At 43.2% G+C, this 25547-nt stretch overlaps 1 protein-coding gene across 3 annotated transcripts in view; it reads left to right on the forward strand.

Moving 5' to 3' along the window:
- Positions 1-25547, forward strand: part of NCOA7 (nuclear receptor coactivator 7) — a 79861-nt gene that overhangs the window by 16488 nt on the left and 37826 nt on the right. For all 3 annotated transcript variants that reach the window (XM_026054574.1, XM_026054577.1, XM_026054576.1), the window contains exons 2-3: positions 5068-5199; positions 23982-24235. In XM_026054574.1, coding sequence (XP_025910359.1) covers positions 5150-5199; positions 23982-24235 — 304 coding nt within the window. In that variant the 5' untranslated portion in view covers positions 5068-5149. The remainder of the gene's footprint in view (positions 1-5067; positions 5200-23981; positions 24236-25547) is intronic.

Genomic DNA, 25547 nt, shown 5'->3' on the forward strand with positions numbered 1-25547 from the left:
GAAATCTAGCCCAGCCAAGTTGCTGAGTTTCTATCAAAGCAGTAGACGGATGGCCCAGCTGCAGGAGGTGCTGAGGTGTCTCTGGGAGTTGCATTTCTGTGCCAGTCACCCGCTGAACGTGGCTGGGCTGACAGCATTGCAGTTGCGTGGCTAGTGAAGACATCAACTCAATGATGAGCGCCCAAATGTCTCCGTTCAGGCTGTGTCTGCCCCCAGAGCCAGATCGTTTGAGGAGAATTAAAACCAATAGGAGATAAAGGTTTCAAAGACTCAATATGTTCCCACATATTTGACTTCTGCAGTGTACTTAGACCCATTCCCTKCATGTGTGCTCTGCTGTCCTCTCCAGAAGAGCGATATTGGCTTCTGTCCCTGTTGAATTCTCCTTTTGGGGCTGTACAGTAGCATGAAGACAAAGTCTTATGACCAGATGGGCTCCTAGAGGCTGCTAAGAGGGACCTTTGGCTGCAGCAGAGCCCTGGGACAGTTGCTACCTTTGCAGTCCTGGATTTCTCATCATCTTACTGGGGGCCCACAGCATAGGCCTGCCACAGCGAATCTGTCCTTCTCACAGGTTGCAATAGTGGCTTATGTTTAATGAGAACAAGAATTGGAGTCCCTCTGTCTTCAGATTCACTTCCAGTCTTTTAATTTTTGCCTTCTGATTGAGGATTGTCTTCTGAGAACACAGTGTTTTGCACGTGCAATGTGAAGTACCTGCTATGATACGATACCTGGAAGATCAGCGGAGCTGTCCTCGTAGAAGAGGGTTATTCAGCTAAGCAAAGGTTATATGTGGYGGCCTGAACTGCCTTGTGAACACAGAGCTTATTCACATCTTGGGAATACCCGTGCATTTAGCTGGTATTTGTGGGGTCASTATATAATCAAAGCTTTGACTGCTGCACCAAATGAAGAATACTCGCAGAGTGAAAAACACTCAATCTGATAAACCACTCAGTGAGGCATAAATTAGCCAAAAGCTGCCAAGTTGATCACCTCCCCAYAAGGTGCTAATAAACTCTCTTTCAGAGCGTGACCTGGTGGGGAACCCAAGTGCTTCTCCTGCGCAGTGTCCCCGCGCGTGCCCAGCACCCGTGTCCGAGCCCGCGGGTGCAGCAGGAACGAGCAGCAGCACTAGCGCTGCTCCCCGCGCGGACAAGGCCGGTGGCAGCGCTTGGGTGTTTGTGCAGCAGCAGCAGCAGCAGCAGCAGCAGGAGCCGGGCGGTGAGGGAAAGCGTCGCCGCATGAGCACGTGCGTGTCGGCTGCGGGCAGCCCCAGGCAGGGCTGAGCCCGCTCGAGCGCGGCTGCGTGGGTGCCGCTGCGAGGCGCTGGAGCCGCGAGCAGGCGCAGAGCCCGGGCGTCGCGCCGCCCGCCCGCGCCCGGCCTGCCTGCAGCTCCCTGCAGAGCGCCGAGCCAGCCGCTCGTGTCCGGAGGCGGGCGGGAATTGAGGCTGCCCATTGGGCCCCCATTGAGGCTTTTTGGGCTCTTTGGGCATCCGAGCGTTGGTTTCTGCACAAGCACCTGCACAGCCGAACACGGGAGACTCTGCATGGTTTGCATAGCTTGTGTCAGCTGAAGCATTACACAGAAAATAACAACTGGCTCCCTACCAGATTAGCTTCTTTCCCTCATCCTTATTGCAGCTCGTTATCTGTGCTGATTGAATTAAAGCTAGACCAAGGCTGTTGATGTGCATTGCCCTTCTGTTCTCATGTGACTGTGTGGAGATGCTTCCCATTCTGCAGTTCTCTGTTTGTGAAGCGGAGAATTACCATGTTCTCCTACTTGATGGAAGGCTGAGAGACACTGGGACTGCAGGGTCTTAACTCTGTGTGTGGAGAGAGGGAGAGAATCACACAGTCTAAGGCACTTGTTTCCCTCTGGGGGCCTTTCCAGGACYTGTGTGCTTTGGGTACAGGTGGTTGGAGACCAGCTCTCACGTCCAGTGAATGTTGTAAAATTACTCGGATGCTCCCCCGGCTTCCACATTGCTAGTGCTGCTGAACGTGCACATGGTTTGRGAGTGATGCTCCCAACTGGAAAAGTGCAACCGTGGCAGAGCCCGCAGGGCACGACAAGCAAAGCTTCGGACCTGGTCCTCTCAAACTGCACGGAGCAGTTCCTGCTCCAGAGGAGGGGAGTTCCTGCAYGGAGAGGGGCTGCCGTCAGAGCCGTGTGGTTCTCCGCTCAGGAGCTCGGTCATTCTCATGGTCTTTTGAACTTTTTAAGTTTTTTATTTATTTATTGTTGTGGGTGCATGTGTGACCTTGCTTTGCCCAGCTCCCAGCATCATCCTCAGCAGCTCCCTGGCAACGTGGCAATGTAAAGGAGTAAATACTGCTTGCTACCCACCCCCAGATGCCAATGTAAGTTAAAAAGCCCAAAGCAGTAAGGCTAACAGTGAAAAGCACGTGGTGTGTGTTCATACGTTTTGTTCTTGGGTGTGCAGTTAGGTGAGATGTTCCCTAACACTGGCTCAACTTTGAGAGCAACAGATTTTAACAAGTCCAGAATTGTATGCCTGTCAGGAAGGTCTTTCTTCTTGAAATTACCCAATAAAGGAATCCTGTGTTGCTCTAGACCTGTAATACAAAGTCTTCATTGTGCGTTACAGCTTCACTTTAGAGGGGGATTGTCCAAATCTGATTTTTTTTTTTTAAGAAAATCAGCTCTGTCATCATTTGAGCTTGGACTGTGATTGTGAAAAGAGTATCCTATCTGCCTCCCAACATATAAATATTCCCTAAATATGTACTACAGCTGGCATGATTCAAACATCATCAGAAAGGATGAACAATGAAACCTAGATTTTACAATATTCATTCTAATCATACATCCTTCACAATATCTGGAATTTCATATTTGTTTGTGTCTAAAGCAGGATGGGTGTGTTTTATTTTGGCATAACTTTAAAATGTCACCAATAATCTTTAAAGTAAACATTGCTCTTATTACTTAAAGACCTAGAAGCTGAAATTAACCTTTCAAAATACCAGTTTTTCACAGTGGTTACTGAAGGTTACTATCCTCCTAACTTCCAGGATTTTATTATTAAAACTAATACATGACAAATGCCAAACAGTGAAAATATAACCTGTAGGTATGAAGTCTGCTCTCCTAATCATTTCGATTTCCCTAGTACTACTGAGGGAAAGCATTTTCAGAGTGCATTTTTCAGTCTTAAATCTACCTTCCTAGAACAGCTCTTAACTTTCTTCTAAGAAAGCGAGCTAAATAAGCTTTAGAAGCCAGTAGAATGGACCTGATGTTAAGATACATGAAAATTTTTGAGTGGCKATCAGTTTTGCTTTCTCTCCTGGTTCTTCCTGGGCTGGGCAGCTCCTCCGTGTGTGTGTGTCTCGGGAGGGTTTTGGTGGGCTGGGAGCTGTGGCCTTTACACCTGCCCTTTCACAGCTAAAGCTTCATGTCCTATCACRGAGTCACGGGATGGTTGAGGTTGGAAGGGACCCCTAGAGATCATCTAGTGCAAGCCCCCGCTCCAGCAGGGACACCTGGAATACAGGGTCTCATCCAGGCAGGTTTTGTTTTGAAGATAAACTGCAGGCTTTGCGGATTATCCGTTGGCACAGTGGTTTGGTGCATCTGCAGCTCCTGCCTGGTGCCAGCCTCTTCCAACTGCTCCTCCTCCCGGCTCCGTGCTCAGCAGTGCTGCCTTCATCGCCAGCAAAGTGCCAGGGCGGAGCCGATACTCCSCTGGCTAGGGAGTATCCTACAGCAGCTCCCAGGCGGGAAGGGGGATGGTGGAAGGAGCAGCTGCAGGGTGAGGTCCCCAGGGGCAACTTCTAGCTCCCTCCATTGATCCTCTGCTGGTGGCTGTAGAGGCAGTAGCGGAACCTGTGGAAGCTCCGTTGTAGCTGGAGCAGAAGGACGAGCAGGATGAAGGTTGTTCATCCTCTGAGGGGCCAAGAGGGTGAGCCTGAAGGGAGACCAAGCGCCCGTGCGGAGGGATTCGTTTTGATGCTCTTCTTGTCCTGCTCTCAGGAGATTTGTCCTGCAGAGTCCCACAGGAGAGGCTGCAACATTCATTTACTTATAAAAGTAACTTTTCTATTTTTGTACGTGTAATTTGCATGGCTTCCCTTTCTTTCTTATACACTAAAACAGTCCACAGTAACTTCTGCTTTAAACTTGAATCCGGAGTACTGAAGAAGAGCGCTCAAGAAGTTGCCTTGCTTTGTGCATGGGCATAGGCCATTGAGATGGCTTGAACGTATATCAGAGGTTGGAAGAGGATAAAATGATCTTGGTGGGTTATTTGGAGTAATTGGGGGGTGGCTTAGTGCTAATTGCAGTAATTGCCGTGCGCTTCTGAAACTCCTGCCTTCTCCTTTACTGCATGCTACAAAGTCACTGTCATTTGATTTCATAAGTAAGTACCAATATTTTTGTGTGTTCTAAAAATGCTTTTGCATTACATGTCCAGTGTTACTCAGGTSTCCTTATGGGTAGTTTTTAAGCTTACTAGAAACTGCTCTCAACTCTGCTTTTTCTCTGGGTAAGCAGGAGGTTGGTCCATCRTGTTTCTGCTTCTTTATTTAGTGGTTCACAAAAATCAAACCTGTGCGTGGAATGTAGGTTACTCAGTATTTCAAAATTTGTGATTTCTCACTCTTTAGCAAAACTGTTAGGAAGTGAGCATTATGTATTTTCCTAGTTTCAGTGTTTGTGCCGACTGTTTCTGAGCCTGCTTTTTATCTTCCCATCTGTAACGGAGGTGGAATCAGGAAGAGGTTTTCTGGTATAAACTGTTCAACATTTGCAAAAGATTTGAATCCTCCCAGGGCTTTTAAACTTGCTAGGGCTTTTTGGATCATGCCCTGTGGTGGATGCCTCTTGCTCTGCCGGGGAAACTGGCTCGCGGGTGTTTATTGTCCCCTGCCGTACTGCGTGCTGCGCTGCTAGCGCCTGCCGAGCGTTCGCCGGTTCAAGTTTTACTTTGCTTTCTCACCGGGTCAATTGCATTTCCAGCACCCTGCAAGTGTGTGTAGGTGTTGTTGACATGTTGATTTATGAACTTCCTGTTTTTAAAATGTTATATGCAGGGGGCTCTGCCTGGATATGAGGTGTTGAAGGGAAGAAGAGTGTAACGCTTGGCCGTCCACCTTGCGCACATAACCATACGGAATGGAGACCAAGGAAGAGAAGAAGGACCGAAGGCAGGGCTATTTTGCTCGGTAAGATCAAGGTTTTATTACAACACTGATTAAAATATGAAACTCATCACTCTTTTTTCTCATGAGGCTTTATAATTTTTAAAGCATGTATAAAAATAACTCGCCTATGYATTATGAACCCAGGGAGAGCTCGCTTTGTTCTTGTTCCTAGGGTGAGAGTGGTGATTTACTCTCTTGGAGTAACAGTTTGAATTATAAGTGTTACAAATGATACAAACTCTTCCTGCGTAGAGAATTGCACTGAATTTGAGCTCCTGGCATCCAGTTTATAAATATACATATCATACAAACATATCTAAACAAAAAGTTTATCTGATTTCAAAGTAAAACACAGACTGAGTAGAGTAGTATCTCACAAGAGAGATAAGCGAGTTTAGAAAAAAAAGTGATAATGGGCTAAGTTGTCTAGATTTTTATCATCTTTATAGATAAAGCCAGTAATTTTTGCTTGTTTGTCTTTCTGTCAATCATTTCAATCATTTGGAATTAGCAGTTCATGGTGTTTTCATAATAATTTGTCTTTGTTAAATCAGCATTTTTGTAGTCATCTTTGAGCTCTGATGTGCAAGTGGAACCAAAGCTCACTGACTGTCTGCACAAGGGCAGAAGGGGAAGCTTAGTCTAGAAAAGCTTCTTTGGCTGTTTTTAACATGAAATTCAAAAATAGAGCCTGCAGCATTGAGAAGGAACCACATGCCCTCTCACTCTGTACTAAACAATATATAAAGCTTCACTACAACACTAGTGTATGTGCGTTACAGACCTCTAGAGAGGTAAGTGCCTACCTAAGAAAAGTAGTGAGGGGAAAAGCTGGAGTACTTCTCCAGTTCAGTTCAGGATGTCATGATGGGTAAAGACTTGAAAGTTTTGTGGTGAAGGACATCGGTTAATGGCAGGTGGCTTGTTTTTTATTTGAAGAAATGTTACTGTTGATGGAAAGAAATAGGGTTTTATATTTGAGAAAGAGTAAAAACAAAAGCACTTGTAGCAGAGGAGGTATCAAGTAGGGTACACCTGGAGAGATTGTGCTAAGGAACAAGTAATTTCCTTGTAAGGAAGAGCTGCTGAGCAGCAATCCTTCGGCAAAGCAGTCTGCTAAGCAAACTGGAAGCATCTCAGAAGGCTTTCAGCAAAGTGGCTCTTGACATTTTGTTTAACTTGTTTTCACAGACTTCGCCTTATCTTTGGCTCCTGTGCTCCTGTGACATTCCCAGGGGCACGTGTCCTGTGCAGGCGCAGGGCGCTGGGCGGGAGCCCTGACCCCAGCACTTACCTGCTCTGCACCTCTGAGCGACCAACGCTCCTTCCCTCCTGGCTTGTGTCTTGTCTCCTTTACCTTTAGGCTGTAAATTTGAAATGCAGCCCCTGCTCTAAGCAGAGCTGTTGATGGTTTCTGCAAGAATGCTGCTAGAGACCTGCGAGTGCTGTTGTAATAGACCCTGAGGTAGGTCTGCAGACACCTTGGCCAGCTCACATTCCCTTCTGTTGTCTGTTTGTGCGCTCTAGGACAGAAGTGGAGCCAAATTTACAGTTTCCTGGTTTTTAGCCTAGTATCCAAACGCCAGCCAGCTTCCTCTAGCAGACAGGTGTCCAAACAGCTTGCAGATAAGCACGCTGACACCCTACAAATATCATGCAAGTAACTGAAAATAGTAGCAATGCAAAGGCACTTCTAACAGAGCCCCTAAGGGGTCTTTAAGCTTTTTAAAAATTAGCTTTCTGCTAGATGTGRGCAAAAGTTTCAAACTTAGCTGCCTGATTTTGGCACAGTTAAATATTTTAGAAGTTTGAACATTTGGGTTTGATAATTTTGGCCCTCGCTAACTTTATTTTGTGTAGTTCTTCAAATATTTTAGTCCTGTCAACCTAGTCTCTCTCTTTTTTTAAGCCAGGAGCAACTTTAGTTGATTCTACTTCCATTATTACTCCTTTCATTACTGCTTTTTCCCTTACCTGTTTTAACTTTCATGTTTTCTGAGCTTAGGATAATAGTAATATTTACAAAATCTAAATTTATAGGACRAAGTTTTTCTCCCACTGATGTTGATGTGTTACTTCTACTTCTGATCAAATTAAGGAGAAAAATCAGGTATTTTTGCTTCTGGTAGAAGACTACTGCTTGCCAGAAGAGAGAATGGAAAAAAGCTTCCTTTCCTTGATAGACTAAACCATGCTCCTTGTCTGGAGAAGAGGGGGAAGGGGCTCTGCTCTGCTGAGAACTGGGATCCCGCTTAGATTAGATTGGAAAGGACAAAATTGTATATTCAGTGCTGCTGAAGTAAAGTGTTCTGCAGTTAACTTGTGGGCTGTATTAATGAAAACATGTGAGTTTTAATAGAAAACTTCACATAAGGAGAAATATTATTCTAGTATTAACAAGGAGAAAAAAAAMCCCAGAAAACTGGGCAATGAGTGCACCTGCTGGAGTTTTACTTTGAACCTGCGATATTCTTTTCAGCTCTTTCTCTTAAGCTGCTGCTACCAGAAAGCTGAGTGTGCTGTCAGGAGAGCCAGGGAGCGCGTGGGCGCTGGTAGCAGGACAAGCAGCCCCTGCCTGTCCTGCTGGCATCCAAACCCTCTGGCATCCAGCTGACGTCCCCTTAGAAGGCAGCGCTGGATCCTCACGCTAATGCCCTTCTAGAAGGCCCTGGGTAGGTTGGACACATGCTGCCTGGTGGATCGTGGTGCAGGCAATCGAAAGGCGCACCGTGGGGGTGCCCAAATGGAGAGGTTGCCCCTGCAGCAATGACCTACTGGCAGAGCAGCTCCGGCATTGCTGGGGAGGGAGCCAAATCATCATGGAATGGCTGTCTGCATCCCCTTCCCCCAACTCCAGTAGGGTGTTTCAAGCTCTTACCCTTGTGTTCTGTCTAGGCTTCCCCTATAGAAGAAATTTCCCTGCCATCCTGTCTCTCCACTTGAGCTCTTCGTGCCTCACTTTTCTCCCGTAGAAGAACAGGACTCTTCTCAGGTCTCCACCTCTCTTCCTGGGAAGTGAATCTGAAATAAAACCTTTTCCATCCTTTTCTTTTTCTAACCAAATGCTCCTCTACCTTGTGTGTGTTGTGGTAAGGGTTTATTTTTGCCTGAATGGGCTGGCAGCTGATTTAGCTTGAAACTTTTCAAATAGATATGTCTGCAAAACTTTTTTTTTTTTAAGACCAGTTTAAATTCCTTGTGCAGATAAGATGTTACAGCTCGTGGGAGTTTCAACAGGCAAGAAGTAAGAATATAAGAGTTAACATGCAAGCATAAGTGTCTCTTATGCAAGAAGCCCTTATCTGTAATTGCTGCTCCTATTTGAAAATTATTCTGTGTAGTTTGTTTTTTTTTTTGTTTTTTTTTTTTTCCCTAATTCTTCAAACCTTGTTTCCAGGCTCTTCTGTTTACTTCTGTGTCAGTAGCTTCAAAATGGACCAATATTACTGCAGCTGTTGCAAAGAACTCTGTCTCCTCTTGCTCTGAAGTCTGTCCTGGTACCCAGCAAGTCAGAAAATAAATGGTACAGTGTGCTGAAGATGTACAGTGGCACATCTGTGTGTATTAGATACCCCACTTACTGTTGCTTGGCTGTGACATTTGGTGCCTTTTATTGTGGCTGTGCTCCCCTATACCTTGATACAGCGTGTTCTTTTCCCTTATCTGTGCTTTCTTTATCTTCCTCACGTTCTTGCAGGATGGAGAACCTCTCTGCCTTTCCCCTGTCTGTGATGCAGGTTCTCCATTGCAGCACAAACTCAGTGATAATATTGTGTGAGTTCGGGGGGAATTCCAGCCTGCTGGCGTGTGTAACTTGAGATGGCATTATGCAAAATATAACTTCTGGTAAATAAAAATTACTGAAACTTAGAAATTACTGAAAATAATACTGATTTTTGGCGTAGAGAAGAAGAGCATGAAAGTGATTAATTAACAAAGTAACTGCCACAATAACAGTGCTGAAGAACATTTTCATTAGTAAAAAGGCTTGACAAAACAACGTCCCCTTCCAAACTTGGTGTCCCTTCTAGTTATGTATTCCAGTAATACTGATTGTTGCTGTGGAAACCCAGCTCCTGTCAAGTCAGAAACTGTTTTAAAAACAAGTTTAAAATAAATACCTACTGAAAAATCAAATAAATTTTAGAAGAAATTACCCAAATGAGTAATGTGTCTTATGGAAAGAATTGCCTTGGACATAAAYTGATAGGCTGTAAATTCAGTGTACCAGACTAAAACTGGAATTATTTTGCATAGATAGCTCTGCAGTACTGGATATATTTGGACAAGATGTTCTAAGAGATGAGAAATCCCAAGGGAAGCATTTGATGGGTAGGTTTCTGAGARGATGACAAACAGGCTTTTTGAAGTTCTTGGTATCTCTTAACTTTCCTCATTGTGAGTTGGTCAGTGTTTCCTGGGCTTCATATGATCTATTGTCACAATGTCAAGTAGCTCTCAGCCACTGTCTTACCAGAGAACAACAAATAAGTAAATGCTTTATTTGAGGAAAAAGAAAGATTAGACTTGACAAATAGACTTGAGATTCCTACATTAATGTGTTGATAATTAAGGACAATATTTAACTTCTCCATTTTTTGATGTTCTTAATTGTCTTAATTGTCTGCGTATTTTAGTTTGCAGATGATATAAGGGTCTGGAATACGCTCCAAAGTCCATTTGAGTATGCAGGACTCCCATTAGCTCCCACTTTACCTAGTTGAAACCTGAAGCCAGTTGTCAAACCTAATATTCGTCTCATTCTGCCATTACAATGTGAATATTTGAGGAAAATAAATCATTTTACAACATGTTTTAATGTAATTTAAATTTGTGGCTTTGATACTTAAGCTTACCTTCATGCAGGTTAAGATTTGTATATTAAACCAAAGACTTATGAAGATACAGATCACTGTTTGGTACAGTTACCACTAGACATTTCTGTTTTCTGTTATTTACTTTTTTTATTACCTAAAAGAAATAAACTGTACAACTAATTAAACAGAGTGTTAAAAAGACATTAGTTGTTTCTAGAATAACSCTAGCTTTCCTTTAAACATTTACAGTTATTTATATGAGGAATGCTTAATACAGAGTTACTGAGCTATAAACATCTGGAGTCTGGAAAGACTAGCTGGAGGAGAATCCCGTATATTTTTCATATTCGTATAGTCTTCCCTTGGTACTTGACTTTTGGCTACCAGAGACAGAGTGCTGAGCTGCATGGTCTGATCCAGTATAATCACTGTGTAGATCATTTCGGGGTTTTTTTTGCGTGCTACCGATCACTAGGTTTTTAAGTCTCCCAAAGGACTTTTTTTTTCCCTCTTTTTCTTCAGTTTTTTTATTATTATGTTCAGTATTTCTGTACTTTACACTTTTCATTCCTCAGGCTGTTAAGATATAGAAAAATGGAGAAAAGAGAAAAATGTAGTAGGTGTGGAGAAGGAAAGGTGGGGAAGGGATGATATTGGTGGCACCTAAGAAGGAGGGAACCCCAGTTATGAAATAAATGCAGAAACATACCTTCTTGAGAACATGTCCCATTCATGAAACTTCATCATGGAATTTTTTTTTTTGTTAGCAATTTTTGTTAGAGAACTTTTCATGTTGGCTGGACTCACTTTATTGACGCAGCGGTCTTCAGATGTCGGATGCTCCGCAAGTTTCTTCTCCAGAAATCCTTCTCTTACTGTACTGAGACAGTGTTGATACCTATTCAAGTTTCAGTTATCATCCATCACTTATTTTTGCTTTTAGAAGGAAAACTTTCCAAGCATTGTTTTTAAAACAAGCCATTGTGGAGAGTTATCTTGGGCGTGAGGAATATTCAAGCCAAGATCCTGGAGATGCTTAAAATTTATAAATTACTCTAGGAAATAACACTTTGTTTCAGCTCATCTGTATAAGGGAAATTTCTTAGCCCTGCTTCCAGACATATAAACATTACCTCAGAATCCTGTTATTGAAGCTAAAAACAGTGTTACATTTTAGTCCCATTGTTTTRACCAATAGCATATTTGCCTGAGGCACTTCATTTTCTAAGAAATGGCTGAAAATATCACCACCTCACATTTATAGGGTGTAGGGCATATTGTTTGCTTTGTAATTTAGGGCTGCAGGTGTGGGTCAAGAGGGATAGTGATATTCTATGTTGGAKGTGGAGGAAAAGTTATAAAATATTTTCCATGTCACATATTGCTGTGTTTTGACTTCTGGTTACTTAGGGGGTTCAGTGTTTTTAGGAGACTTGCTGCCTTCCTACATTAGTATTTCAGATCTGTGTGTAACAGCTCTAGTTTTGAGGTACTAGAGAACGTCAAGAATTGCACAGACAGCAGCAAAGAAATTAGTGAACAGACCACTGTGAAGTCTGTGAGAACCTGCCTTGAGAGCCATGCTTGAGAGCGTTTGTTTGTGTAGTCCTAAAGTTTTCTTTTTACTGCCTTTGTAAACCTGAAAAGTGAGAGTTCGGTTAAAGCAAACCTGTTTTTTTTTTTTTTTGAGAAGTGTTGTAGAACATGACAATTTACAGAGGAAAGCCTCACTGAAAAGCTGCTTATCCATATCCTTGCTTCACATTGCAGTTTTCTGAATTTGAGGATTTTATGCTAGTCATCCTGCAGGATAAGAGACAGTGAAAGAACTGTCCTCTGCTTGGCCCCTGAGCCGTTGGTTATAGCCAGTATGACCCTTTTCTCTGGGAAGCTGAAGCAGCAAAGTGCTTTCTGCAGTTTTGGTTCTCTGTGATGATTTTGTCTTTAGAATTTGTAGAGCGCTTTATGGCCATGGAAAAAAAATATTGGGGGTAACAGAAGTAGCAAAAGTACCTGAGCCTTTCTGCTGTTTTTTTAGTAATTCTCCTGTACTGGTGGGGGTGTAGGGGGAAACCCCTTGCAGAAGACTGTAAATGCTGTATGGCTCCTCATCTGTTTGCTGCTTTTTCACTGCGTGTGAAGGGAGACTGAGTGGCCTCATTGGTACTGTAGAAATATATAAATATATATTTCACTTTTCAAAAAAAAAAAAGGAAATGCTTCCCAAAGCTTTAATTTATTGTAAGACTGTATGACAGAACGTATAGAGAAAAAGAGATTCTGCTTATTTAATTGTAAAATCTTAATCTGTATAACACCAGCAGTGTGGGGATTTTTTTTTTTTTTTTGCTAGTTATGTTGCAAATTATGTACTGGCTGGTTTGCTAGGCAGCAAGCGTTCAATGACACTGTATTTGCTTTTCCCAAAGGGACCTTTCGAGTGCCTCTTATCAGCTTTTAGAAAGAAAGAAACTGTTTTAAAAAAGAAGCTCAGCTTCCTTTTTTCTCTCTCTCTTTTTGGACATAAGTAGTGATATACCTTTTGATGTAGAAGTCTGTGCAGCTTTGATAAGAGTTGCTATTAACATAGCAGTAACGTACTGCTCCTTGCTGTCCTTCCCTGCCCGCAGTGCCTGCCACCGGCTCTGCAGGGCCCAGGAGGAGTCCCAGAGATTCCTGCTCCAGGTGGTGGGATTTCTCCTTTCTGCTCCTGGAGTGCTTTAAAGACACTGTGGCTTAAAGGTCATCAAGCTTTGGGGCTTCAAAGATGACTTTTTGGTAGCACAGATTTAAGCAATTGCTGGGTTGTCAGTGCGACTGTTTCCATTAAGGGCACCGTATGCTTGCAGGGAAAGATAACAGGTTTCTGATGGATGATGCCCGCAGGGATGTGCCAGTGGGCAGGAGTAGTTTCCATGCTCAGTGTCGGGGACAACTAAGGTGTAACCACTGCGGGTAAGAAATATTGTGGCTCCTGCGACATGGATGCTGTTGGCCTGTCCCCACTGCTGCCTTCCTTGCCCCAGGAAATTTGGCTTTTCATCCTTCCCTGAGGCTTGGGAGGGTTGGTCGCAGTGTAGGAGCCTGTGCTGCTGTTGCTGATGGCTGGCTGTGGTGCTGGGCTGGGGTCTTCCTGTGACCTTGGCATTAATCCAGCTCCCAGGCCTGATTCACAAGGGAATTCTTCACCCGCCCATAATCAGATTGATAGGAACATATTTAWCTATATACATATATATATCTCTGTTGGGTCACTGTAATTTCCCCCCCCCACACACAGATTCTGTGTGTTTGGAGCAGTTTGGAGCAGGATATATTTCTCAGGATCATCTGAAGTTTGGGCATGTATCTTCATGCTGTGTTGCTCCTCCAGCAAGGTCCGTGAGATTCTTTCCCTGCTGCCCGGTGTGGGAGGAAAATCTCAAGGAGAGCAGCAGAGCTGGTCAGGAGTTTGGGGGAGGGACAGAATTGTCCTTATGCTGCAAAACCTTTGTAATGTAGATGAGTCATAAATCAGACAGTAGCTCTCGGGGTGCCTTAATGCACTGAGTGTTTTCCTGTCAGGCAGCAGCCTCCCTGGCACAGAGTATGTGTCTTGCACAGCACTTAGTCTGCTGATAATAACTACTGCGTTTTACCATGATTTTTCTAAGGAGGCTGTTGCCCCCCTTCCCCTTTCTTCGTTCACCCAGTAGGCAGATTAATTTTTTTTAAAATATTTTTGGCACAACAGTGCATTTCAGTATTTCTGTCAGCTGCTGGATTTTTGCTTTTAATAACACTTCTATAAATACTTGGCTTTGAGTTGTTAATCACATGTTCACACATTTCAATCAGACAGTCCTTAATAATAAAAAAAATCCTTGAGTGGATTTGTGACCCATATCCCTGCTTTTTAGTTTTATTTTTTTAAGTGAGAAACTTCTTTTTCCACCTAAACCACAACCAATGGGTGATGCATATAGCAGCTCTGCTTGCCTGGGGCCAGGAAGGGCTTTTAGTAACTGCAGAAGAGTTTCCTACAGCAGACGCTGCCAAATGCCCATTTTTCGACAATTYCACCGGCTGCCTTAAAGCTAYCGAGTGYGGCTCCGTTGCCGCAGGCCGCTGCRTCTGGGCAGTTTTATGCGGATGGAGAATGGATCCAGCTGTGGAGCTGAGCAGGACGCCGCCGGTCGGCTCCAACGGCTCCCRTGGCGGTGGGTGCCAACATGGCGGGCGGGCGCTGCTGTGGGGCGGCCATGTTAGGTGCAAGGCTGCTGTCCTCGCAGGCCGTGGGCAGGGCAGCCATCCCGGCCTCTCCTCGCTGGGAACTGCCCTGTCCCCTTCCCACACGAGAGGCTGGRATGGTGATTTGAAGTTTCAATTGAAAGGTACATGAGGGAAAACAAAAATCCAAACTGCTTTTCAGCTAAAAGTGAAGCACAAGTACTTGAATGCTGCATTATCAAAACCAAAGAGAAATTGTAAGACCTAGTGCTTAATACACTTACCCTTGTAAAAAGGACAAATTTTAAATGTAATGACCTACTACCCTTGTACTGAATAACTGTTTATTGAGCAACACCAATGTTGTGCTGAATACTCCTTGCAGGGTAAGACATTCATGTGGCAATTTGCACTGATATATCATAAATCTGCCTGTGTAGACAACACCTACTCTGCCTTGTCATCTCTGTACTTATGGTTAATGCTCTTTTGACCTAAAAGCTGTTGCTGTATTCTGTATAGAAGCATTCATGCAGACACTCCCTCCGAGGGGAGTTTTCATTTGCACTTATGAAATATGTGTTGTGTGAAACAATAACACTCCTATTTCAAACACGGAAGCCACTGTGAAAATTCCTATTTCTCCTATCCATTATCAGCATTTTGCTGAGTGTCTCTTTGAACTTTAATCTGTGCAACAGAGGACCCTCAGGGCACCTGCGCTGTGTGAAGTGAGTGCGGGTTAATGGGAAGCTAATTAAACTGCTCAGTCTGTCAAATGGGTTTCAGGTTGTTTGGAGATGATCACGCAAATATAGAACAGAAATGCACAATGGATTCGTTCCAGATGTGACAAATGGAGTCTTTAAGAAATACATTTTACCTCTGCAAAAGTGGCTTTTGAATAATTCTGGAAGCATCCTGAAATTCAGCATTTAAAATGATCACTTTGTAGTCCTGCCTAGTGCTTTTCTTCATCCTGGAACACTCAATATGAAAAGGTGTATGTTTTTTCGTTATGAAACTCTTCTAAACTGTCTTTTTTTTTTTTTTTTTTTTTTTTTTACATAATTTTAAGCCTTCATTTTCATACCATGCAGGATAGTGCAATGGACTTGTCAATAGATAGTCTTGTAATTTAAGTATCAATTTTGAAAAGTAGTTTGTTAAGTAAAAGCTAAATTTAATGCAAAGGCCAGTGCTGTAAATCCCAGCCTCTCCTCCTCAAGACACCCCTTTAAGTCCTCATTTAAAATTGCAGCTTTTGATTTCTGTCAGGATCTCCTTGGCCATGGTTACTTTCTGCTCCCCCTCACCTTGCTGATCAGTGAWGTCAACAGATGACTTGGTTTATCAAACAGAGTCAACTTACTGAACCTTGCAATCCTCTTTATGATGAAAGCCGTGAAGAAGCTGCCCTCAATATTCTTGAATATTGCTGCCCAGAGGTCTGTTGGACATGGTGCAGCCCATACCTGCTTTGGCTTTCTGGTTTCCTGCTTTTGCTGGTCTTGGCCTAATGTAACTCAAGTGTAAGCAAGGCTGTAATCTGACAAGCTTTTCAGTCTGGACAAGGTGCCTTTAAACTAGCACTTGTGCCTGCAGGAGCACCCTCCCCTCTTCTGGTGCTTTGACTGACACAGTGTTAGCATGGTTAGACTAGGGAGTCTAACGTTTAATTGAAATAACTGAAATACTTCCCCGTATCTGATCCCTGTGAGCTGCAACAGATACTCCTGTGTGAGAATAAGGACAAGTTGGGGCAGGAACAGCAGTGGGCAGAGAGGCTCCTTCTTTTTGGACCAGACTGGCTTAAAATGTTTTTAGAGCTATGAAATTTCAGCTGAGTCTCCTTTTTCCTTTACTCATCCTTAATCCTTAGGGGTTTCCATTGCTTACTATATTCCGTCTCTGACCATTAGTGGGTCTTAGCCCTTTACAGACACAGCCACGATGGATTTTTGMGGCTGCTTTTTGTACCTGTTTACATTTTTGGCATACACAACATGCCTAAGCGATTTATTTTTAGCTSTTTTCTACTTTATCAGGCAGCAGGGTTTAAAACAACTTAATTTAGTGTCCTTGATACTCCTGTTATAACAGATACTAAAATATTGTTTCCTAAAACTCCTTTTGTCTCCCAGAAGTGGGTTCTAGATACTTTACCATTGTGTGATATATGTCTCATTTGAGCTCTTTTTCTCATAGACTTTACCTTTATTGACTATTGAGTTTCATCTGCTGTTTTATTGCTTCATTGTAAATATTTATTGCTATTTTAGTCTCTCGGCAATAAAATTTCTCTCCAGCTGTTTTCTGGCAAGTTAATTAAAGCCGAGGCCAGATTTATAGCATCAGAAAACTTTGGTACCAAGGCGACTGGAGAGAGCAGGTGACTGTGRTGAACAGCACACATGGCCACAGGTCTTTTAGAAAATTCTTCATTCTTACCCTTTTATTTCCCTATTTAAATCAATTATTAATACTGAAAGCACCTTCCCTTCAAATTAAGCTGACTTTCGTGAGACTGAGTGTTTAATTGAAGGATGGAGGGTCTTATCAAATTTGGGGGGGAATTTTGAAATGCATTTCAGGCAGCCCAATTACCATGTGCTTATCGATTTCATCAAAAAATTTTATTTTTTTTAATGGATCACTTTTCTGTGCGGAAGTTGTGCTGGTGACAGAAAATCCTGTGCTGTTGTAATACTCTGCTTACCCACATAAGAGCAGTTCCATGATTATGGTTATTTCTAACTGCAACAAAATGGTGTCAATTTAAGCGGTAGTGCAGTAGATTGGCAATTGAGTGTGTGGGAGCTGCTGGAGCTCTGAAAGCACCAGCTGGAGAGAAGAGTCAGGGTGTCCCTCCGTGCCGACCCTTCCCTGAGGGATGGGAAGGTGTCTTGCTGAGCCAGCTTTGGGAGAATGTGTTGCATGTGTAGGAGCAGTTGGAAATGATTARTGAACACCAGCACAGGAGAAGTATTTGACATCATTACCGAAGGAAATGAGGAGCAGGATGGGATGGTGGCAAGAGTCAAGTTTGTATTTGTGGAAAGACAGATTTTTGTGGATTTAATTGAACAAGTCTGATAAGTCATTCGAGGGCAAAGTTAAAGGCATAGTTTTTGAAGGAGGGATTTCTTCTTTTTACCTTCTGGCTAAGGCTATTCTTTAAGAACCTGCAATAATAATTTTTTTTAATCTGTCTGTCTATCTTAAATACTTGTGTGTGTGTCTATATACACACATATATATATAATATGAATTAAATAGACATATAGATCAAAAGATAATATGTTTTCACTGGAAGGGATTTTGTTAAACTGCTGCCATGGTAATGCAGTGTTTAATACATCATAACCTGTTTTCGTAAGTAAACAGAAAACAAGGGGATAYTTTTCTATTTTGAAAAAGTTATTAAGATGTATGGGTACATCATATTCCTAAATTTAGGAAAATAAGCATCCTTTGGCTTTTTGGTAGCTCAAAACTCTTCAGAATTCCTGTACATTTTTGTCCCCATGATAGACATAGACAGCTTCAGTGGGATATTTAAAATTCTCTGGGATTTATCTAAAAACTGGAAAAGAAAATAAGACACTTTGATTATATCCAAGAACTTTTCCAYTGGGAGGCACAGTGTCTTTAAAATTCCGTAGCAGCTTTGCTGCAAATCCTTCCCTCCATGCTGCAGAGGGTGAAAGAGGGGCAGAGGGACCCGTTACTGTAAGGCCACAGTAGCAGAACGGACGTGTGCGAGTGTCAGGAGGCGCCTTGTCCTTTGGTGCTCGCCAGCCTCCCTGGGCTCTGCTGATGACCTCGTGGGAAGCCGGGAGCTGCTCTTGGTTGCAAACTAGCACCGTGAGGAAACGGTGACGTTCCCGGCTTCTCCCTGTGCTGCTGATAGCAGAAGCTTCTGTAGTTGCTGCGTGTCGTTGTTTTGAGTGAGTGCGACCGCAGTTTGGACGCTTCAGTATGTCAAAAACAGGCTTGTTGTCCTTAAAATGTAACTCTGCAGCAGCTGTTCTTTTTCCTCCTATAGTCAATTATTTAAATCCAGCATAAAAACACATGCCATCCCTTGTTTTTGCCCCAGTAGTCTGTTTTGACAGCAAGCACAGAGCCTCGTGGCTGGCTTGTTTCCAAAGCAGGGTGCAGGGTGCGGGCCGGGCCTGYGGGGTGGCCGCTGCCGGGCTCCGTGGACACGGTGCGTCCACGAGGGGCTCTCCGTGTCCGCAGTCTGCTTGGAGGGGAAAGCAGCTGCTCCCAGGGAGGCGGCAGCCAGGCGGGATGCTCAGGAAGCGCTCCAGTGGCCTTGGACTCTCCCATCAGGAGGGATTTATGTCGCCTGAGATCACTCACTCGCTCAGATCAGATGAGCGCAGGCAGGGCCGCGCAAAGCGGGCATCACTGCTCTGTGCAGGCCATGTTAGAGTAGCGGCCACCATCACACCAGGGCCTTCCTCATACTGACTATTTACTTCCTTATTCATGAATGTTTCCATATCTGGCTTTTGAACCTGATACTGATTTATTTAGCTGTTCTGGATGGGTGGAAAAGGGAGCATAGGGCACAGAGACCTGATGCAATTATGATGTATTACACTGGGCAGGGAGGTGAAAAACTAAGATAAAGTTGACTCTGAAAAACAATTGATTCTGATCGGATTGTATGTGACTCTGTATGTAAGGTAAATTAACAGGACTCTTTGATGGGGACAAAGCAGATGAAGATGTTTAAAGTGATTTAAACTCACTATCATTGATATTTTATGATTGTAGTTAATGTTGGGTGCACACCTGCATACAAAATAGATTTAAAAACACTGCTTTTGTGCAACATGAGGTATTTGTGCTCTCCAGGACGTTACGCTGATTGTATGCCAGATGTCAAGGCAAATTTTAGAGGATGCACATTGTAAAAAAAAATCCCCAAGGGAAAACTGTGTCAACTTGAAGATAAAATGAAGATTTCTCCTCCCTTCCCCCTTCTTTTTATATATTTGTTGGAGGGCCACTTTGGCAGCTGCTTTTGTTTTTAAATACACAGAGTACAGACAACGCTGATATTTTTAATCTAATATATCATAAAAAATGAGCTTTGTCTGAAGATGTGGACTTGGTGTTCTTCACAGCTGATTAATTATTGAGCATCTGCCAAATGAATTCTTGTTCAGTTGTTTGCTATGCATTCGAATGTTAGTCAAAACTAAATATAATTTATTGGAATAAAAATAATTAATTGAAAAAAAAAATTGTCGGATTCCCATTTCTTTATTTTCCTCAAATGTATCAATTCCCCAATTGTCTTTAATCTTCTAGAGGAAGTTGGGTGGAGAACCTCCTTTGTGTGATGAATTTTGTGTTTACGCGAACTCTGCATCTCTCTAAAGAGTTGTGAGAAATTCCAGCTGTCTTAGTCATCTAAAAGTGCACATTGATTTGCCTTTTGTAGGTAGCTGGTTAGAGTTGGGCCTGGGAGATGGACTAGGTAATTTCTTGAAGTATTTCATAGCTCTTTTCCTGTAAGTCAGCGTCCGGACTTTAAAAGTCATCTGCAGATTATTTTTATAACACCTTGTTGACATAATATTTTATCTGCCTCTTCTGGAATTCTGCCCATTTTTGATCAGTAGTCTTTGTTAAATAATGTGAGAAAGCTCTGGGCACTGCCCAGTGATTCTGTTTCTCTGTTTCTTCTCTAGGGTGGATCCGAGCAGAATGCCTGTAGGCAGCTCCCAGCGCTGAGGAAGAAATAGTTTCTGTGGCTTGTGGGRTTTAGTAGTAAAGCTCTCAGGTTGTCCATTGTTCACAGTAATAGGCTGAAGACTATATGGGAAAACTATGTATTAGGGCAGACTTAGGAAATAGGGTGTCAGTTGTGGCTCAGAGGAGCACTTTGAGGAGCAATAAAAAGAGACTAATAAATAAATGTAGGAAAAAAATGCTTTTCCTGTCAGAACCAAATAGCTTGAGAGAGCTTATCTGGTGTTTAAATGGAGTTCCAGATCTGTAAGACTCTTTCCTTGTTCAGGAAATAGAGTGTTTTTGCGGATAAGCTCCTTATTTCTCCTGCCCTCCCTGTTTCTCTCCCCTTCTGGAGCACATTCCTGGTGAGACACATCGCCCATGAGCCGAGATCCCGCAGAGCAAACACCTCTTCCACCATAACTGCTTGGCCATTCGCTCAAGAGCAAATGTATTGCTTGGCTTGAACGGCTGTTCTAACTGCAAAACCTGGCACTGTGGTTTGTGGTGGGGAGTGGTGGTTTATCCTTTTGCTCTCCTGATCATTAGAACAACAATGAATTTTAGTTTTATTCAGAGCGATCRTCTATAAAACTGAGCAAAAGCAATAGAAATCTTCCAAAGACGTTGAAAAAGGAACTGTTTTTACAAGTGGCTTCGTTAAATAGATGGTTCAGGGCAGCTCGTGCTGCGAAGGGTGGGAAATACCAGAGGTCTGGGACAAAAGCAGGGGGATCTCTGGCCGCCTCCTCTTTCGGACCACGGTGGGTCTGAGGTCTCGCYGTGCGCCAGGTGAGCAGAGGAGGGAGCGGAGGGCGCCGCGCGCGGGGGGTACATGGGCCCGAGGGGCAGCAGTGGGGCCTCTGCCTCCATAGCCCTCTGCCCCCGCGCCTCATATCGCCGTGCACAGAAATGAGGGGTTGCCCTGTGTTTGCAGGGGACGTTGTGTCTGGTTTGAGTTTGCGGGTGCGTGTCGTAAGCAAGGTCAGGAAGCGCAATAAAGCAGGTGCCGTCTTCATGGTGTTAAGCGATGCTGAAAGCTTGTTTTGGTTCCTCAGTGTGCTATAGCCAAGGTTTTTCAAGAGTGACTAAAGATTTATTATTATTATTATTATTATTATTATTATTATTATTATTATTATTATTATTATTATTATTTTGTTTGTTTGTTTGTTAGTTTCATCCAGGCTTAAGGGACCTTTAAAAGCAGTGTCTTGGAAGTGGAGGTGATGGCCCTGGGCAGAGCTGCTCCCAGTTCTGTGCGGAGCCTCGCAGCTACCCGACCGCTGCCCAGCGTTGTTTTTCTAGTGCAGACATCACCTCTCAGCGTTGGAGGAGATGGAGCGGCGAGCAGAAAGGGCAAGTTTGGCTCTGTGCAAACGTCTGACTGGCGCCCGTGCCAGCGGAGCAGAAATTGGGGAGCCCCCRCATACCCGGTGGCTCCCGCCTGCCTCTCGCCTGTGGCCCGTGCCTGACCGCAGCAGCAGCTGCGAAATGCTGCGAGTCCTCAGGGCTGCTGGCCTGTGCCGAGCTCGTGGCGGGGATTTGGTTTGGTTGGTTTTTTTTAAGGTTTATATGTGTGCTTGTTTTGAGATTCTGTATTTATCTAATGGAAAACTTTCTTAATGGCGCTTGTGATCAAAACAAGCCGATTGGGAATGGGGGGAAAAAAAAAAAGAGAAAAGGTGAGATGCGAGTAATGTGGGTGGAAGAGGGGCCGCAGGCTGGTGCTTGGCGGCTCAGGCCTGCGGAGGCAGCGGTCTCCACAGGCTGTGAGCCCCGCCGGCTGCCGGGATGTGGCTCCTTCGTGRGTCGGGGACCGTGTTGTTCAGCCGCGGTGTAAGACGTGAAGCCGCGTGCAGAGAGCTGCTTTGCACAGGTTTCTACCACCTGCAGACAGAGACGTGTTTGCGATGCACCCGCAGTGCCTTGCAGTTGTTGGAGCAGCCTTTGATCAGCGCTGTGGCTTATTAGTCTGCAATTTCCCTTGTATCCCCATGTTTTCATTAATCTAGACAGAACAGTTCCATTTGCTTTAGAGCTGTGTTCACTTGTATCYCTCATAAATCCTTGTAGGTTGTTTTCATGTGTAGTCAGGGCCTGATCTGTGAAGTTCCACACGTCCTGAMTCTCTTGGCTGTGTAATGCATGGACTGCCACTTGTCTTAGAAATCGGTGGGTTTGAGTGACTGGGGAGCCACAGCAGAGAGAGGGCCCAACCTCACGTCACTGTATTTTGGAAAACATTTTAGAAATGCATGTATATGAGCACATGATAGCCACAGCTTTTGTGAAGTGATCTTTTGAAGTATTTCACTGGAAAACACTGGTGACTTGTGGTCTGCCTAAATAACCCTTCTTGGAGATCTCGAGCTGGATATTGTAAAGTTGAGAACTGATTCCAGTGTTTTGGTTTCGGATGTTAATCTGGTACGTAACCTGACATATCTTACTGTAAATCTCAAAGTAATCTTTGTATTTGTTTTTCTCTGTATGAAATTTGGGTTTTTTTTGTTTGTCTCTGTATTTGTTTTTTACTTTGTAGCCTAAAAAAATATTTCTTGAGTACAAATGTAAGAGACAGTAGGAAGCATCTCTGAAACTCTTGCATGTACATTAGGTTTTCACTCACTCACTTAATGTAATTGTATGAGGTCAGGTAACTTTTCACAACTGCAGTGAATCCTTGACTGTCTGCATTATACAACTGTTCGCAGACCAAAGTTGTTAACATCAACAAACTATTGCTATAGCATTGCTAATACACCTTAGGTACCATGTAACTGGAAAGTTCAGGTATAGAGAGAAGGATCATTAAGGTGCTCTAAGGACTCTCGCTGTCACCTGCTGAAGTGAGTTTGTGCTTACAAAAAGCCAATTCTCAGGATGGTGGTTTAATGCGAAACTTAGGGGTAGGATTCACAAAATCACAGAATGGTTGAGGTTGGAAGGGACCTCTGGAGATCCTCTAGTCCAACCCCCTGCTCCAGCAGGGACACCCAGAGCAYGKGGCACARGGCGGCATCCAGGTGGGTTTGGAAGACCCCCAGAKAAGGAGACTCCACARCCTCTCTGGGCAGCCTGTTCCAGGGCTCTRTCACCCTCACAGTGAAGAAGTTCCTCCTCACCTRAAGATGGAACTGTCTGTGTTACTACTTACACCCATTGCCCCTTGTCCTGTCACTGGCCACCACTGAGAAGAGCTTGGCCCCTTCCTCCCTGCATTCTCCCCTCAGCATTCCTGAGGCATCGTTCACGCCTGTGCTGTGTTTTAAGGCTTCTTTAACAAGAAAATGCTCCCGTTGCTATAGTGATAGGTTTGAAGATTTGCAAATTAATGTGTCTGGCAGCAGAGCTGTAACAGCTGAGAGGCTTCTGGGCGGTTTGCAGCCCTGTTGCCTTATGAGCTGCTGGGTGGCACTTGGGGTCCTGGCAATGAGGGGTGTGCAAGAGCAGATGGAGAGTAAAACGGGCGGCCACTGGTAGATAACCTTGGACAAAATGGAAATAAGTAGCAAGTTTATATGAAAACAAGGGGTTTATGTAGCAGAAGTGGTTGACTCTCAATGTAGTTTGTTAGCTGTTGCATTAGAACACGTCAAGACTTCTTTTTTCCCTACTTTATCCTAAGCTTCATCTTCAAAACATTATTCAGTCGCTTGTTTCTACATCTAGCTGTTTGGTTTAAAATAAAGAAAATAACTTCTGGAGTTTCCTCTCTTCAAACAAAGGAAGGAAGAACAGGGAAAATGACCACAAAACTTCCTTCCTTTTTTATTTTACTCTATTTTTTACTTTTTTTGAGAAGATACCCTTGGAATGACATGATAATTGAAGAGTATGCCCTGGGATAATATTAATTACTGAGTTCCTGTCAAAAATATTGTGTGTTTGTGTGTTTATCACCTTGTAATGAATTTTGATATAGAATTATTATTCTTTTAAGTAAATTTAGCAAGCGAGTTAATCTGTTTGTACAGGATAGCTATGTTCTAATGAGGGTTTTTTCTTCTTCATGCTTAGTTTGAAAAAGAAAAGGCAAACGAAGCAAAACGCCGAGACCATCTCTGCCAGTTCCCCTGGTTCTCCTGTTTCCAAAACTTCTTCTGAGAAAGATGATGAAAGTAAAGCCATTCTGGAGCAGATCAGTTCTTCTGAAGACAACTGTAGATTTGCTGGGGAGAAGGAAACTGCTTCGGACAAAGAAAAGAAAAAGAAAAAATATAATCAACTGAAAGACATCAGGCGCACAGAGCTTAAAAGATACTATAGTACTGGTGAGTTGTGCTAAGTCTATAGTATTTTGAAATGTGCTTATTTCACTAGCCAGTGTTTCAGATAAATGATTGCTTTGAAGATTTGCCTTCAATGTTTTATGGTACCGGAGCTCTTTTTTTTTTTTTTTTTTGGGAAGGTTGTTCATTTTGCACGTTGGCACACACTGAGTTAAGTTTTCAGTCTTAATTCATATTCAGTTTCAAGTACCACCAAAGAATAGTTTTGCTGTGTTTTTAAATACTTAGCTTCTGTTTGCTTATTAGAGTATGAATAAAAATGTACATAAACTACACATTCTTAATCAAGAAATCAAAAGGATTGTGTGACAGAAGGTTTAGTGCTTTTTTTCCAGCTGCATCTGTACTTCTGTTGATCATAAGCACCTTTATTAGCTCTGTTTTTGCAAGTAATTCAGGTTAAATTAACTTTTTCCTTAAATATCTAAGAGATGATTGCAAAACAGATCTATTTGCATTTCTGAATTATCATTTATTAAATAAGCTATTTTAGATGTGGTYTGTGAGATGCTCTTTTTTTCCTCTGTTATTTTATAGGAATAAGCTCTTTAAAAGTTTTCTTTTTAAGAAACACATTTTTAGATTTTTTTTTTTAAGCAGACAAATGTATTAAATARCATAGAAGCAGCTTTCTCTCTTCTYTGCTATTAATGTTATTTTAATTGACTGGCACATGCAGGTTAGTCCCCATCTCAATACCCTTTCCTAGGAGGCAACATTTGTCTAACMAAAAAAAAAATCATAGTAAAGTCTCACAGGAAGCACAAGAGATTAGTGATTTATGGATTGGTGCATGATTTTTTGTCAACTTTGAATCTAACAAATTTGGAAACTAAAAAAAAAAAATGCTTCTTCTTTTATCTCAAGATCTGACTACAGCATTCTTGAATAAAATCTTTAGAACAAGAACAGAAGGGATTGTATTGAGGAGTGAATGTCCCAACTATTCATATCTTGCTAACAGGCTAGTGGTTCTGAGGGTGTTTTGCTTGGTTTTTAGGGCTATTTTTTTATTAACGTCACATGAAAATATAAACTCTTGCTGTATGGGTAACAAGGTGCTTCTACTAAAAGCAGTGATTTAATTCCTGGCTCCTACCTTTGGGAATTCAGTGTGTCATGAGGAGGCTGGGTTTTGTCTGCAGCGTTTGGGCGGCTTTGTGGAGCACTTGATGGCACCTGGGTCGCCCCGTGGAGAGGAGCGGGCAGAGGCAGCAGTGGGATGCGCCAGGGTCAGCCGGGAGAAGAGCGGGCAGAGGGAGCAGCGGGATGCGTGCAGGGAGGGTTTAAATCC

The sequence above is a fragment of the Nothoprocta perdicaria genome, unplaced genomic scaffold (assembly GCF_003342845.1).
Source record: "Nothoprocta perdicaria isolate Ctin4 unplaced genomic scaffold, notPer1 scaffold_123, whole genome shotgun sequence".
Classification (NCBI taxonomy): domain Eukaryota; kingdom Metazoa; phylum Chordata; class Aves; order Tinamiformes; family Tinamidae; genus Nothoprocta; species Nothoprocta perdicaria.